This window comes from Sylvia atricapilla, chromosome 16, assembly GCF_009819655.1.
Source record: "Sylvia atricapilla isolate bSylAtr1 chromosome 16, bSylAtr1.pri, whole genome shotgun sequence".
Lineage (NCBI taxonomy): Eukaryota > Metazoa > Chordata > Aves > Passeriformes > Sylviidae > Sylvia > Sylvia atricapilla.
In genome coordinates this window covers 8,805,602-8,822,010 of record NC_089155.1, presented here as the reverse complement: position 1 = coordinate 8,822,010, position 16,409 = coordinate 8,805,602, and the positions used below count along the sequence as shown (strand labels likewise).

Below are 16,409 nucleotides of genomic sequence, written 5' to 3'. Positions count from 1 at the left end.
CTTCAACTTAGCTCGTAAATTTCTAGGGAAAAAGCAACCAATCAGACACACACTGGGAATGAATCCAATGAGAACTTACTGACCACAACAATGAGACTTCCCACGGGTTTTTATGATGGGTTAAGAGGCTGGCTGCTGTGTTTGAAATACAGGCTAAAGCTTACCCCAGGAAATACATCCAGGCTATCTGCCTGAGGGCTAGAAGGCACCAGTAATACAGAAAACAGGGAGGGATTATTCCTGCAGTGTCACAGCCCAGTGCTGGGCCACATTCCTGTGTGGGAGTGGGGAGATGGGGCACAGGGAGCCCCAACACACCCAACAAACCCCACAGAGCTACAGGAATATCTAACAAACATATCCAACCATTCCACAAACCCAGAGAGTCATGGATAGCCTCTAAAAATACACCAGGAAGGAGCACATGGCCCTGCCCACGATACAGGAAGGTGTGGGGTGAAAATTAATAGAATATTGTGCATTTTAGCCTCTGAGGAAGCCACCAGGATCAAAGGGGACATGAAGAACATGGTGCTGCCCTGTGTCCTGGAGGGCTGGGAAGCATGGCAGGGGACTCTGTCCCCAGCTCCATGAAGCTCCAAACCCCAGGACACTGTGAATCTCCACAGCACTGCTCTAACCTGTGTGGTTTCACCTTAAAAACCTGCCTGGTTTTACTGCAGGTAAAACCTGCAGTAAAAACCCTACAAGGCAGGTGGGTGCTGCTAAAACACTCTGGTGTTCAGCAGCCTCATCCATCATGGTCCCAACGTCATTCCCTGCTTGTGTCAACACCCTGGGATGGATAAATGAGATACAACAAATGGGAAAACGCTCCCTGAATCCCGAGTTAGTTTTCCTCCTCTTAGAGATAAAAAAGGAAAAGAAAGGAAAGGAGGACCCAGGGAAAATGCACCTGGGAGAGTGCCAGGCTGCTCAAGGGTGGGGGAGAAGTTTGCTGAAAGGCAGAAGGACCATTAGAGACCAGTTGGACCAGCAAGGAGACCCTAAAAGGGCACGAGGAGCTGCAGGTAGGGTGAGGGTGCTGTTTACCTATGATCCAGGGCAGCTTGGAGGGAGGTCTTCACACCTGGGCACGGCAACTGTCACAACACAATGCAACTACCAGCAGGCGTGGAGAAATAAAGGTGAAAAGAAGAGCATGTACAAACACAAAGACATGGGAAGAAAAAGAAAAAAAAAAAAAAGCACAAAGCAACACAGAAATTAAAATCAAGTCAAAAAGAAAAACAATGAAAATATACAAAGCAAAAAAACCCTTCCAAAAGTAAAAGCATATACCAACTTTTTCAACAACAACAACAAAAAATTAAGTAAATAAGCAAAATTATATATTCAGATAACAAAAAATAACTATGGAGACAATGGCATCACAAGAAGGTAGTGGAGGAGGAAGCTGGAGGAGGAGGTACCTGTACATGGGGACGGTGACGGTGCGTTCGTAGTACTGCCAGGTGGAGTGCAGGTCTGTCCGGGACAGGTTGGTGGCATAAAATCTCCAAGCCGCCTGTGCAGGAGAAAACCCAGTGAGACTGTGCACCCAGGCATGGCCAGAACCACCCCTGGGTTTATAAACCTCAACTAACACCAACTGTGTTGGAACTGTGCCTTCTCCTTGGTTTGGTGAGGGACAGACTTGGGGTATATTCCTGACATGGGAGCCCAGCTATAAAAGCTGTGGGTCCCAGGCATTCACTGCCAGACTGAGGTCAGGGTGGATGTTGCTGCTCATTAAGAAGTGAAAAATGTGGAGAGAGAGGAGCAGGAGAAAGTAAAATTACTAATTTCAACTCCAAGATGTACACCAAGGCCGGCCTTCTGCACGGACATCTGTTCTCATGAAGAAAATACTCCCAACTGTACCTCTATATCAGAATAAATATTCTCTTTGGGGAGAAAAAAAGGGTGAAAACAGATTGTCCTAATGCATTTGTCTTGCTGAGCTGGCTGTTTACTGAATTCCGTCCCTTTTCTCTCTAGATTCCCTACCACATATGCTGTTTTCCCATGCTTGATTTCCTGGCATTTATTCCCAGACAAAACCAGTCTCTGGCTGCTGTCTCACACCTTACACACACGGTTCCATTTGTCTCCTCCCCATCTTCTAAAAGTCAGAGAGGCTCCCCAAAACCAGGATGATGTAACCACAAGGCTCCTTGGATGGGACCCTCACCTGGATAAGGCCCGCTGCTGGGTTTCGCCTCTTCTCAAAGTGTTTTTGTCGATGCTGCTCTTGCACCTTCAGAGCAAATCCCGAACCCAGGATGCCCTGGGGAATAGAACAACAATTTGTAACTAGCAGGCATTTAGATAAGCTTCCACTTAAAAACTGCTTCCTCTGGCCAGCTTCCCCTCCGCAAGGTTTTGTCCTGGCTCATTTTTTGGTTCAAAGATAGAGGAAGGAAGGAGCCTCCATCCCAGCAACTGTGACAGACACTCTCCAAGGGGTAGCAAACTTTGCTGTTACTCACTGGAATAGCAAATTTTCCCAAACTACCTCCAGCCAACTAATAAAATATAAAAGAACCCCATGGTTCTGGCATTCGGCAGATTATCCCCATAGGAATCCAGATCCTGCAACACACTGAAATGCACTGCCAACGGGACAGGAGGAATTTGCTGAAATGGTTTAACTGCAGAATAACAGACTGCATTGGGTTGGAAGGGACCTTAAAGCTCATCTCATTCCAACCCCCTGCCATGGGCAGGGACACCTTCCACTATCCCAGGTTGCTCCAAGTCCCATCCAACCTGTCCTTGGAAACTTCCAGGGATGGGACACCCACAGCTTCTCTGGGCATGCTGTACCAGAACCCCACCACTCTTCATAGGGAAGGATTTCTTCTTAATATGCTCTTTAAACCTACTCTCTTTCATCTTAAATTACCCCAAGGAATAGCTTTCTGGGGGGAAAAATGCTTTTCATTGCCTCCATAAATATTTGTGTGGAGCCGAATTGAAAGTTCCCATCCCATTTGCTCAGGCACATGATGCCCAAGTTGTGGATATTCAAACAGGCTTTCCCTTTTTCTCCCTCATCTTTTGATAACCAAGCCACAGAGCGTCACAGTCAGGAGGTGTCTGAGTGCATCACGTTGTGGCTGTTAGAGTGCCCCCAGCTCCAGGGGCTGAGGACAAGGCCCAGGTGAGCTCAGCACCCCACACTTACGGCAGGAAGGGCAAAGAAGGACACGCCGATGAGTGTGAATGTCGCCGCCAGCAGCCGCCCGTTCCAGGTCTGTGGATACTTGTCCCCGTAGCCGATGGTGGTGAGGGTGATCTGCAGGGAGGAGATCAGTGCCCAGCCCTTGGTCAGCCAGCCTTAAAACTGAAACAACCCAGCCACAACTCACCCAACAGCCGAGTGGCACAAGGAGGAGCCGGGTCACTGCGTGCCCTGAGCTGCCCAAGGCAGGGTGCAGCTCGGGGACCTGGGCGACCAGCAGGGTGGTCTCTCCACGGGGTGCAGAGACACCCTAACACCCTCCCTGCTCACCTGCTGGGTTTCACACCAATTGGGAGTGCTTTGGTGCCTTTTGCTGTCACAGAGAGAGAGCTGCCATCTGGTGCAGAGGCTGGCGGCAGCTCGGAACCTCCCCCAGGAGGGGCTGTGCCTTCGGCAGGGGAAGCAAACCAACACCGTTCCCCCAAACTCCCTTTCGGCAGCTCAGGAAAGCTATTTGCATTTTTGCATGGCACAGAGATCTGTTGCTGTTTATTCCCAACCTTCCCAGCAGTGCCCATCAGCTGGTCTCCACGCCCCTACCTAAAACCAGTCTGCTGGGCTGAGAGGATGAATTATGGCTCCTTCACACCACCTCATTTAGGGATGGGGTTTGTGCTATTGCAATGCACCAAGAGAAAGCTGGGAAGCTGCTGTCTGTATTTTGGAGAAGGACCTGAGAGCTTTGTTGGAAACAGAGTCCCCTCAATTTCAAACTGCAGGCAAAGACACTTTTTCCCACTTCAGCCCATGGACATCACTAGAGGGAAATACTGGCTATTTCCCTGAGGCTTCCAAGAGGATCTGAAGAGCCTGGGACCGGCAGGGCAAGGCAGAGAGAGATGGTCAGATTAGAAACATCTTTGAGACTTTTGATCCCAAAGGCTTTTCCTGTCATACAGCCTCCATGGACAGAGCTGGCCCCAGGGATGGGAGCTGACACCATCCTGATGTGGCATTGGAAACGTGCATTCAATTTAGAATAAAAAATCACTTTTACACAAATGGAAGTAGGATCCCAAAGTGCCTTTTAACTGGGCCCACTAAAAGCCTTATCAATTAGATTCTATTTTGACCAAGTGGTTAAAAAATGCATCAATGTGGCTAATCCTTGCTGAAACACAGAATTGGAGCAAGGCTCTCTCCATAACCACTGCAAAGCTGGTTTACAATATTTTTGCAATTTCTATAGACAACAAGTGTTGGATACACTCAGATCAACCAAGGCATGAGCTTCTGAACCTGAAATTTGATTTATGCCATCTCTCAACATCTGCCCATATTGGACCCATGAGCTGGACTCTGACAAAAACTGTTTATTTTAATGAAGCTCAATTTTTTTTTCTGAACTTCTCAGTGGCAAAACAGTCTCAGAAGCAGAAGGGATAAATCTGCCCATGGTTCTCCCCAGACTGAGCTCTGATCTGGGCCATCACTTTTCCCTCATTGTTTATTTTCTTGCTATGTCAAACTGGGCTTTGTTTTTATTTTTCTCTCCTAACTAAGGGGCTTGAAAAGCAATTTACTGCCTCTTTCCCTTTGTTGGAATGGAGGAGCTGCTTGATCAGCCGATTCCTCCCCAAGCCTGTTATTGGGATTTGATCAGATCGGGGATTTTCATTACATGCTTTGTAATCAAGGCCAAACTAGTGATGGAGCAGAAGAACAATAATGCAAGAAGATTAGAACGTCATTAATTCTCTCTTTGTTAATGGGGTAATCCAATAATTCACATGCACACACACAGCAAACCACAAGTATTGCCCTTTCAGCAGAGATGTGACGGGGAACGCTCGCCCCGCTGGAGTCTTTCTGCTACTTAGGCCCTATTAATTTAATGAAATTTATTCCAGTGTGTTCAACAGAGCCTCGCCCAAGTGCAATTTAAATAATTAAAGGACAGCAATACTTGTCAAAACAATGATCAAAGCACCTGGTGGGGCGGGATCTCTGTCTGACCCACCTCTGTCACAACAGAGCTCAATCCCACAACTGGGAGCAGAGCTCTCTGTCCCCCTGCAGCCCCAGCTAATTCAGAAATGTGATCCCCTAACAATTTCTATGAGGTTTATGTAAGAAAAAGAGCTAAATGGAACGGCCTGAAGCCATTTAATCAAAATGTTAACTAAGCACTCTCTAAGTCGATACCTCACGTAAGTGATAGAAGATGGAGGGTTAATGGACATTTTATTTTAATAACCAGCAGCTGCTCTATGGAAATTACTTACCAGACCCCACCAGAGTGCATCTGCGTATGTATCAAAGTGCTCATTTTCTCCCTTCTCGGCCAAGTACACCAGGAAAGAGGCCAGGATGAGGCACAGGAAGCCAATATACCAGGCAGTAATCAGCTCCTGCGAGATCATTAAAAGAAAGAAGAGAATAATTGCAGTCCTGGTGTGCATCTCCAAACGCTGAGTTTCTTGCTTGCTGCTGGATCTGAACTTTCCCTGCACTTGTTTAGGGTTTGGGGCTTTGGCTGGAGATCAGTGATGGCACCTGACGAGATGGGCCCATGGCTCTGGCAGGCCTGAAACCAAACCATCCAAACACACACAGTAAATGGAGAAGGGAGTGTTAAAAGCTCCTTTATTCCAAGAACTGGAACTGAGACTTTAAAAACTCTGATATTTCTCCTGTTCACACAGGGAAGTGGAGTTGAAACCGAAATAGGAACCCCCAGACTTCTGGAGATTCTACTCAGGGCAGGTCCAATCCACTAAAGGAGGAGGAGCTGTGAGTTTGGGGTCTGGATGGACTATTCCCCAATTGCAGGGAAATTTTAGTTTGGAATTCACAGGAGTGATTGTTTTTGGAATAGTTTTTGGAATTTTGGTGCAATGGTGGACAAAGGAGACCTACAAATTTCCTATGATTTTTACACAGTGCTGGAGATGCCTTTCTGGGAAAAAGAAAGCCAAGGAAGTAGGAGAAATGTTAAAATCATAAATACAGCATCAGGAAACAAAAAATTAGCAACAACATCTCCCAAAACTGATCCCCTTACACTGGGGATTGGTTCCATGACTGAAATCTCTCTCTCCCTTCCCTTCTTGACAGCTGAGTATGAGTTCAACCCATACTTCTGAGGGTCTAGCTTGGCAAAGAAGCAGCAAAATTAAATTAGTGAGACGGCATGATTGAGTGTGTCTTGAAAAATTGAAAAGGTTTCAATAAAGAAAGAAAATAACATAAAAACAAAGGCAAAGCCAAGCACAGTACTGAGACAAGTCTCTTCCTTGCTACAACGCCTCAATAAGCCTGAAACTTCTTTGTTCTTTCTCTTTAGTACTCAACACTTTAGGTCGGCTTTTTGGCTTTTGGCCCAATGAAATTAACAACAAGCTTTGAGTTTCACTCTCAGAGCCCAATCCATGCTCCTGTGCTGGCGCTAAGCCATTTACAATGAGAAAAACACAGAATTTTCTAGTTAAACTTCCTAAAATGACTAAAGGTAAACTGAAACTCTTTCCCTATTTGGAAGCACCTGCTGGAGGTGTAAATACATTACCACAGTGGAGCACTCCATCAGAGCTTGTGTCTCTGACTGTGCCTGTGTTGTACCCCTGTGTTGCCTGCGGTGTCCTCCCAGTCTCCCCAGGCCAGGAAGAACTTTGGGATGGAGAGCTGAACCAAAGCAGTGCCTCTGGCGGGGAGAACACAAAGAGCAGCCCCACGTCCTCTCCTGGGCCTTGCTCACCTTGCTGTGTGCGTAGACCACGGAGCCCAGGAGCTTCCAGGTGCCGCCGCGCCGGTCCATGCGGATCATGCGCAGGATCTGCAGGAACCGCAAACTCCTGAGGGCCGAGGTGGCAAAGACATTCCCCTGGGACCCCGCTGCCAGCACGGCGATGGATGCGATCAGCACCATGATGTCTGCAGGAAAACAGGGCAGGGAAGGGTGAGGGAGCACTGCCAGGTCGCCACCAAAGGGAATGGCGCTGCCACTGCTTCGGGCTGTGCGTGGCAGAGGGCTCCTACACTTGTGTCCTGTGTTGGGAGGATAAAGCATTAATCTGAGACTGGATGACTCCTTGTCATCCTTTCCACCTTGTGGAAACATCCTGGTTTCCTTCTCCACACTCGTCATTCCCATAGAAATGCTGCAAAGCCTGAATTTTGATCTGATTCAGTGTTAACACTGCATTAATCCTTGCCAAAGGCCCCTTCTTTTATCAGCCATGGCTGCTTGTTAAGCAGAGCAGGGAATTCCCCCATCTCAACTGGGAACGAAAATCCATACATCCTCCATAGTAATCCTAAGGTGCTTAAGGACAAAGAAAGTCCAAGAAACAGCCCAAGAAAAAAAGTCTTGCTCGATACATACCAAAGATCCCATAAACCTCCTTCCCTGATTTGCTACACAAATTTTATAGGAGTGTTTTTCTGTGGAACAGACTGAAATCCTGCATATGATCATTGCCAGCTCCCAGACAGTCAAAGCCAGTCTCCGTAGCGAAGGACACAGCCACTCTGTCCATTTCTAATCCCAGAAAAATATCACTGCTGTGCCCAGATGGCCACTCTCACAGGAGACTCACTGAGTGCTTTACAAACAATAATTAATTAAGTCTCACAACTCCCTTGTGAGGCAGCTCAGCAGCACCAGGGAAGGCAAAGTGAGACACGGAGTCTCAATGACTTGGGAACAATTTGGTGTGGAGGTTGGAAGCACAATTGCAGGATTCCAGTTCCCATGCTCAGTTTTTCCTGGATTAACCTTTTTTTTGTGGCTGTGGACAGCTGTCAATGACACTTGAGGTATGCAGGGCACTGGGATGGCTCCCAAGTCAGCAGAAAACAGGGAAAGCCCTGTGATGAATAACAAAAACCACGGCCACGGATTAGGACTTCTGCCTTTGGCATTTTTTCCTTTCTCAAGGTGACCACGAAGCAGCTGAAGTTTAACCCCCAAAACACACAGAAGACACTAGAGCACCGTGCAAGCAAGTCCTGGATTGGGAAATCTGCTGCAGCTCTTACCAATGACACAGAAAGGCTTGCGGGCAAATTTCAAGCGGCCCCTCCAGCCCCGGTAGCGGCAGCAGCAGCCGGCGGCCCAGATCCGCACAAAGTACTCCACCCCAAACACCACGATGGTGACGATTTCCTGCAAGGAGTAAACTGTGCCATTAGTGGGGGAGAAAAAGGAGGATGGAGAGCACGCTCCCGAATCCAGGACAAAACCACGACCTCAGAAAATACACGGCTGAGCTGTCTGCACCACCCAGCAGAGAGCCCAGGCTTGGCTCATGGGATCTCTGCTGCTGTGTCTTCCCTCCCCAGCATGCTGAGAGGTGCTGCACGTCGTAGTCATGAACTGGAGTTTTACACCTCCTCATATTGTGCTTGTTCCCCCATCACAGGACTGATGAGCACCTCGCTGTCTCCCCACCACCAGTCTCCAGGACTCAGCTCAGTTAATGCTGAGGGAAGAGCAGATACGGGAATCACTGAACGGGAATAATCCTGGAGGATGACAAAAGGAGATTTCAGCTTATTCCCTAGAAAACTGGCCTGGCTGCCTGTGTGTGCTGGGAGATCTGGTGCAGGCATGGTGTAGATCCTCCATCCCTTGATGCCACATGAGCTCTTTCCATCCCTCTCCATCTCCACCTGAATGTCCCATGCATGCTCCCTTTCCTCTGAGATCTTGTCTAACCTTTCTCATATGTCAAACCTAGTGAATCCCTAGTTAGTCTGCAGCACCTTTTGATTTGATGTAGGGCAGGAATAGGGAAGAGGACAACAGACAAAAGGAGAGGAGACAGGTGGATCCAGAACCCCTGGATTTTTAAATAATTTTTCCCATTTCTGATCCATAGGCCTGAGTGATCCCAATCTCACAAGGGATAGCTTAAATTCCTGCCTCCAACACCCCCAGTCTCAGGGGTCTGTGTGGTTTTGACTTTATTTTAATACCTCATTGTCAGCCCCCACTTACCAAGATGTAAAGGGCCCCTTCTGAGCTGTTCTGGTACTCATCAATGGTTGAAAAGACAGACAGCACCAGGCAGGAGAACACTAGTAGAAAACTAAAGAACATAAAAAGGGGAGAGAGAGAAGGTCAGTCTTAATGGCAGTAAATTTTCATACTCATCCAGCAAACTCAGCGAGCAATTTTGGATATATTTCTCTCTGAGTATTTACTGCACAGCTGCTACAGCCCCATGGAAATAGGGTAAGTCAAATGCCCAGTTTTGCTAACTGGAAGGGTTATGTGTGATGGACCACTGGATGATCCCCAGTTTCGCCAGTGCCAATCCATTTCCCCTTCCAGCTGGCAGCTCTGATCGCTTCTGATATTTTCTCTCCGAGGAAGTGTCAGCTCTTTCAGCAACACGCCTCCAAAAGCATCCAAATGAGCAGGGATATTTCTAACAGGGATAAGAGGGGAGCAGACTGGCTGCGGAGCAGGAGCATGGGCTGAGAATGAGCTCCACTCATGCTCTACTTATGCATTTACATCCACAAAAGCTCACACAGAAGTGGTGCTGCAATTCTTGCCAGAGTAGGACATTTTTGGGTGGATTTAATGTTCCTTTCTCAGGCAGGTACTCCACATTAACTCCTCACTGCCTGGAAAGACTGGTGACTTTTTGGGTTTGTTGGAGCATCACTGGGAGGTGGGTGGTTGTTACTCTGCTCTTCTGTGGCCGGACACGGGACAGAAGAGGGGTTGGATCCAGCCCAAGGGAATGTGATTTTGGTGCTGTTGGCACCGGGGAGGGAGCTGGGCTGGTCTCTGTCCCAGCTCTTCAGAGACAAAAGAAGCCTCATCCTGCCATAATGATGACAGCTCTGTCAGCTTCTAATTGACCCCAAAACCGGGGAGATGTTTAAACCCCAGCACACATCCAGATCTCACTGACATCTACATGCACGAGCAGGCTCCCAAAAGCAGCCTGGGCAGTGCCACCCCAGCCTGTCACTCACTGCCTGCACCCATCAAGGCTGCCCAGTGCTGGATGTTCTGATGCAAATCAAAGGGCAGGGAATGAGTGACAGGAACTCGACTCTCTCCTGACACTCAGCGCCTGAATCCGCAGCTGCCGAGGTGTCCTGGCATCTGCTCAAGGATGGAGGCTCCCACCCCTGCCCGCTGCTTGCTCCAACAAAAGCAGGGAAATTAATTTACTCAGGATCGATTTACTAATACAATAAAGTAGGCCAGCACAAGGAGAAACTAAAAGCTGCATTCTTTAAGAGCATTAAATAATTCATCTGTCTGACTTTGTCTCACGTTCCTACAAACTGCATTGTGAATATTTATAAGGTTTGGTTCTGCTGGTGGGGGCTGCTGTTTTTTGGTGAATAAAGAGAAGGAGTTTCACACCACCAGGTCGGGCTTGTGGCTTTGCAGTGACCATTAATGTCACAGTAACAAGTAAAAACAGGGAGATTTGCAGTATTTATTTGAACCACAGGCTGAAATGTGGTGGTGAGGTAGGGACTGCTGGAGGTAAGGGACCTTCAGAGCCATCTCAGCCAAGGCTGGGCTTTATCAGCCACAAGATGAATCCAGCATCCAGCAGATAACTGCCGGATTTCTCACTGCAAATTTCTCCTTCTCACACCAGATTTGGTGTGCAGACATCTGAAACAACCTCAGGAGAGTAATAAAACCTCACCTCCAATCCCACTCATGATGTCACTCAATGTGTTGTTCACGTCCCACTTCAGTATCTTTTCTCCCCAAGCTGGTTTTTAAAACTCTTGCCATAAACAATCCCACCACAAGCTGCCCTGCAGTCAGATGGACTCCATCCATCCCAACATTCTCCAGATTGTTGAGGCCATGCCCTGGGAGCTGGAGAAGGGGCCCCACTGCTGCCCACACCATGGTAGGGGAGGATAATCCCATAGTCCAGCAGAGAAGGAGCTGCAACTAGGTTGCTGCACTCCTGGAACAGCCCAGATTTTGCTGCAAACTTCTATGTTGAAGTGAGAAACAAATGAATAAACAATGAGAGAAGAAAGAGGAAAAAAAAACCCTCCCGATAATGGAAAGGGATCAAAGGCAAAGAGAATTCTACATTTTCTGATTAAAGAAGTAGAATGTGAGTTGTATTTATTTTTGTGGCCAAACATCACTGTAAAGTGCCTGAGGAAGGGCTGAAAGCAAAGTGCCAGTATCAGAGCAGGTTTGCACACTGTGTTTGCTCAGTTGATCACCTTGGATGGATCCAGAATAAAGCCACTATCAATTCATGAGTCGTGGCAGGGACACACACCACAAAAAAAAAAAAAAAAAAAAAAAGAGGATTCCTGTAGGTCAAGTTGTCACTAGGCAGATATTGATGGGATGGGAGGAAAACAAAGGAATAGAAATTGCTTTATCACTTCAAATCCCAACGAAGGATTGTGCAAGCCGTGGTTATGGGGAGAGGTGGGGCAGCTCCAAGTGCTACTGGCACAGTTGGACATCTGGGTGCTGCTTCTCCCTCTTCCAACACATCCCTGCAGCCCCATCCTCAGCCTTCTCGTGCTCCTCAGCTCCCCAGGGCCAGCTCAGAGCTGCTGCAATTTCCACTCCGGGCTCCCCAGGGCTTCCATTGCCAGGGAGATCTGATACAGATCAGGCTGGCAGGGCCAGCATTAATTACAGCTCTGCTGAGCACAGGAGGCAGCAGGGAATGCACCAGCTCCTCCAGCGGAGCATGGGAGATCCACGGCCAAATCCCACAGGGACAAAAACCTCCCCTTGGCTCAGTCCCAACAGGTAAGGGATCTCCCTGTCCCAGCCACCAGGCAAGGAGCAGTCTGCCACGAAGGGATGAGGCTCTGGATCAGCACAGGATGAGCTGCACACACATCTCAAAATTGCTCCACAGTAATGCACAGCTTCTCTGCCTGAATGTGGGACCCACCAACCCCTGGGGGGGCTGGAAAAGGACACTCAGAGAATGACACCTCTCTGCAAGGAAACTGCATTTGAGGGGTTCAGGTCTGGCTGGCTCCTGGGAGGCTTTGAGGGATCTGCAGATCCCCTTTGGACAGAGGAGTGGAAGAGGGAAGCTGAGAGGTACGTGCACATCAGGGCATGTGTCCTCTGAGCTGTCACAGAGGGAGGGCGGTGGGGAACAGGAAGCTGGACTCTGCTTTAATTCCACCTAATCTACCCAGACAGATCAGGAAAGGACTTCAGATAATAATGGATAGCTAAGGAAAGGGAAACAAGCCAATAAAATAGTGCAGCAGTTGGGATGAATCTAATTTTTAAGCTACATATCTAATGAAAGCAAATTACGTCTGCAGCCTGACTCTGGGAAATGTTCATGTGCAATAAGGAGCATTAATTAGGTCCCATCTAATGATTTTTACATTAAAGACGCCAATTCTGCTTGGAACATTGGAGAAGACAATATCCTCCTCCTGAGCAGCCAGGTCCTGCCCGATGCATGGCTGGAGTCAGCACCCAGCATCCCAAAACTCCGGGCAGGATTCCGGGGGTTTGGGACCACTGTCTCCTCTCCAGAGTGACAGGAAGGAGAAATCTGCCTCCAGCCTGTTGGAGCAGGACACCTCATTGCATTTTCCCACCCACCACTCATCCCTGCAGGCCCCCAGCACCTTCTGCTGCTCTGACATCCCCCACACTTGTTGCTGAAACCTTTAAGCTCAGCCAAGACTCAGCTGTGCAAATCTGACTGCTGCTAATACCAGTAAATCCAAAGACCTCCAAAGTCTGACTTTACATCCAAAGGTTATGTTGACTTAAAACACCCGTGCAAGCTTCTTATTACAATTTTTAAATCCCAGCACAGAATCTGCATATCCAGATTTCATATCCACTGTGCTTCAGGTTAGCAACAGAAAAAGGAATGACTGAACTCCTCCTTGGAAATAAAAATACTTCAAATGGCACGAAACATGAAAGATTGTCCTTCTCTCTCTTTTTTTTTTTTTTTTTTTTTTTTTTTCCTTCCTCAGTGAAAGCACATGATGGAATCATCATAAAGCTTCTCAGGTTAATCATCTAATTTGCCTTCCAAAAGAAACCCCCTTTGAATCCACATACCCATTTGCATAACAATTTCAAAAGGCCTCTAAATTTATTCCTGAAATACTCATATTCAAATAAAATTCCCTGACATTCAGAAATGTTGGGGTTCCTCTAATGGAGCACCACTAATTAGCAACTGGATTCCTGGACGTGAAGGAGATGGATACAACACAAGGAGGTGACAGAAGCTTGTAAGAAGCCACTGTGCTTGTTGTCCACTCTGATGGCTTTCCCTGGAATTGGGAAAGGCCGTTAATGATTTGTTTAATTAGAAGGGGCAAAGCTGGAAAGGAATGAGTATTTCACTACAGGCATTCAAGAGCTCCACAATGAAAAGCAACTTAAAGCATTTAAAATACTCGAAAATTACTTTGGGGATGTAAACAAGGCATTGATAATTGTGCTAAAATAAAACTGATGTGCTGATGTGCAATCCAGCTGCAATCCCAGTAAATCCATTTGCTGTGGGCTCTGTGAAACGCTGCAGTTCAAGTACCTAAAACTTTGATGTAAATCAAAGGCCAGGAAAATACAGAAACGACAATAAGTGAGGGTGAAAGAGCACCCACAGCAAAGAGAAACAGAGATTGGCAAATGCCTTTTAGTGCTCAGAGAGCCTGGAAATCAGAATGGGAGAATCTGCAGCTCAATTTAAACCTCCATTGAGTCAGAAGCAAAATGCTGAGAAAGCCATGACTTTTCCACGGATAAAGACTTTGTCGTATGGTTCCTACCCTTAGCCAGGAGCATCCATCATCTTTATTCATGTAAGCAATCCTGCTGTGACTTGCAACCTGGCTGCTCATTTCCAAGGCTGAATAGAAGCCTAAATACCTCACTCCAGGTTCCCACATCCCTTGGTCTCAGCCAAAATCATCTCCCAAGGAAAATTCTGTCACTAGAAGAGCTGGAAATAGAAGTGGAGAATTCTGCTTTTTGGTGCTGTGCCTTAACGAATGCTCTCCTTCCCAAAAATCACTCCTGGTGGCATCTCAATCCCCTCAGGTTTGGCCATGCCCAGCCCCATCCTCCATCCTGAGATTGTGCTCCTTGGATGAGCCTGGAGGATCCCTGAGCATCCATGCAGGTAGGAAACATTGTGGTGAACACACTGGCTGGCTCCAAGGCAGGGATTGTCACGGTTTATAAGCTTTTTAATAAATCATTATCAAAGGCCTGTCTGGGACAACATTTACAGCTCCTGTGCATTCTCAGTGCACTCAGGTGAGGCCTGAGCAGCCTTGATAAGAACCCCCTTGCTTGTACAAAGCCATAAAGAGCAATAATGTGGAGTGTGTGAACTGTGGAATGGTTTGGGCTGAAAAGGACTTTAAAGATCACCTAATTCCAAAGTCCCGTCTTGGGGCTGACACCTTCCACTGGAGTAGGTGGTCTAAAAGGAGCCCTGGAGCATCTCCAGAGGACCACAGCAGCATTCCAGGGAAGGCTGTGGTGTGCACAGTGAGGCTGGGAGGTGAGAATTGATCAGGCTACACAGAAATAACTCTTAGAGATCCATGTTAAAGGGCTGGCCCTGGGATGGGAAGGAAAATCATAGAATGATTAAGGTTGAAAAAACCCTCCAGGATCTTTGAGTCCAACCCTTCTCCAGCACTGCCAAGGCCACCACTAAACCATGTCCCCAAGTGCCACATCTACACATCTGTGAAATCCCCCTGTAAGAGAATGGCAAAGTGGCACAACCAAGTCACAAAACCTCCTGCCCTGCCTTCCTTCTATTGAGGAAGCACATTTCTCAGAAATAAAAGCAGGATTTAGGAAAATTTTCCTTCAATATCCACCATTTCTGAAATCTGTTACAAGCAAGGGCAAAAGGCTGGAGGAGCTTTTGGAGTGGAAACTGGAGTGTCAGAGTCCTGATCCAAACCCATGCACTGACCCATGGACTGCAGGAATTTGAGCTGAAATTGGGATTCCATGAAACAACTTGTCCCTAGTCCAGCAGAGGATTGTGTATCTTCACACTTAGGAACAAGAGTGAGCTTAAGAGCTTTTCTGGATTGAAGCCTCAAAGAACAAAAGCCGTCTGGAAATGCCAGGGGATGGAGATCAAGATCTGAACTCTTACAGCAGGAAAAGGAGTTAAATGTAAGGAACTGCTTGGGTTTTTTTTTTTTTTTTTTTTTTTTTTTTTTTTTACAGGCTGGCTCTAATCATTTAACTTAGGCTGAATAAAAGCCTTATTAATAATAATGACTGCATGCAAAGTTCTAGCTCCAATGTTCCGCTTTGTCCTCACCCAGAATGAATCACTTGGAAATGCTTGTCTGCGTATTCTCCTCACCCTGCACACGCAGCCTCAGAGGAGCCAGATGTCTGGAGGAAAACCCAAAGTATTAATCAAGCCCATGCACCTGCCAGAAGAGTCTGTTCCTGCTGGGATCCAGCTCTGCCGGGCTGAGGCTTTCTTTCAAAAAATTTGGTGGGGAGAAATATATTCATGCAGCTGCAGAAATGGTTCATGGGAGAGAATCCTAAAGCCCACGGTGCAATTACAGTGCATTGGGAGGTAAATTAAGAGTATAAAATATTGGACATTTAAGTAATTCTTAAAATGTCTGTGCAGGCATTTATTCAGATCATGCTCATTGATTTTAATGTGAGGGAAAGTTGCTGTCTCATGCAATACCCGTATTATTCAGATTGAAATCTGAGCACTGCCTCTCTTTCATCCCACAGGGTATTCCCTCAAAAGAGCCTCTGTTTCCTCCCCACCCTGGAGAAATCATTGCTAGTGAGCACAGGAATGCAAACCTTCCTGATCCAACCTTTATCCCTATTTGAAGATCAAGTTTTTTCTGTTTCTTAAGCCTTGCTTCTCTGCAACACCTCAAGAAAAATAAATTTCACAAGGAAATGCTGCATGGTTGGAACATGCAGGAATTAGAATTCCTCCTGCTGAGGTCAAACTCCTCTGACTGACCTGGGCAAGTCACTCGATCTGACTTAAGTGAGCTCCAAAACTGGGTTAAAAGAAAGCTGTCCCTATAAAATGTAATGCTGCATCTCATCTAAACATTCCTCGAGGGAATGTGATATACAAAAATAGGCTCTGGTCTAATTGCAGATAGGAAGATTGTCTCCATCCGGGCTGGTTCCCGCCGCAGACAGGAATAGTCCCTGGGTTTTCAAAGGTCT

At 47.1% G+C, this 16,409-nt stretch overlaps 1 protein-coding gene across 9 annotated transcripts in view; it reads right to left on the bottom strand.

Annotated features, from left to right (window-relative positions):
- KCNQ2 (potassium voltage-gated channel subfamily Q member 2) overlaps nucleotides 1–16,409 on the bottom strand; it is a 68,728-nt gene that overhangs the window by 35,594 nt on the left and 16,725 nt on the right. For 8 of the 9 annotated variants that reach the window (XM_066330840.1, XM_066330844.1, XM_066330841.1 and 5 more), the window contains exons 2-8: nucleotides 9,189–9,279; nucleotides 8,228–8,354; nucleotides 6,945–7,120; nucleotides 5,473–5,598; nucleotides 3,191–3,301; nucleotides 2,195–2,290; nucleotides 1,434–1,528 (exon numbers count right to left, since the gene is read on the bottom strand). In XM_066330840.1, the coding sequence (XP_066186937.1) occupies nucleotides 1,434–1,528; nucleotides 2,195–2,290; nucleotides 3,191–3,301; nucleotides 5,473–5,598; nucleotides 6,945–7,120; nucleotides 8,228–8,354; nucleotides 9,189–9,279 (822 nt within the window). Of the gene's footprint in view, nucleotides 1–1,084; nucleotides 1,140–1,430; nucleotides 1,529–2,194; nucleotides 2,291–3,190; nucleotides 3,302–5,472; nucleotides 5,599–6,944; nucleotides 7,121–8,227; nucleotides 8,355–9,188; nucleotides 9,280–16,409 lie in introns of those variants that run through there. The other variant, XM_066330848.1, reaches the window with a different exon arrangement.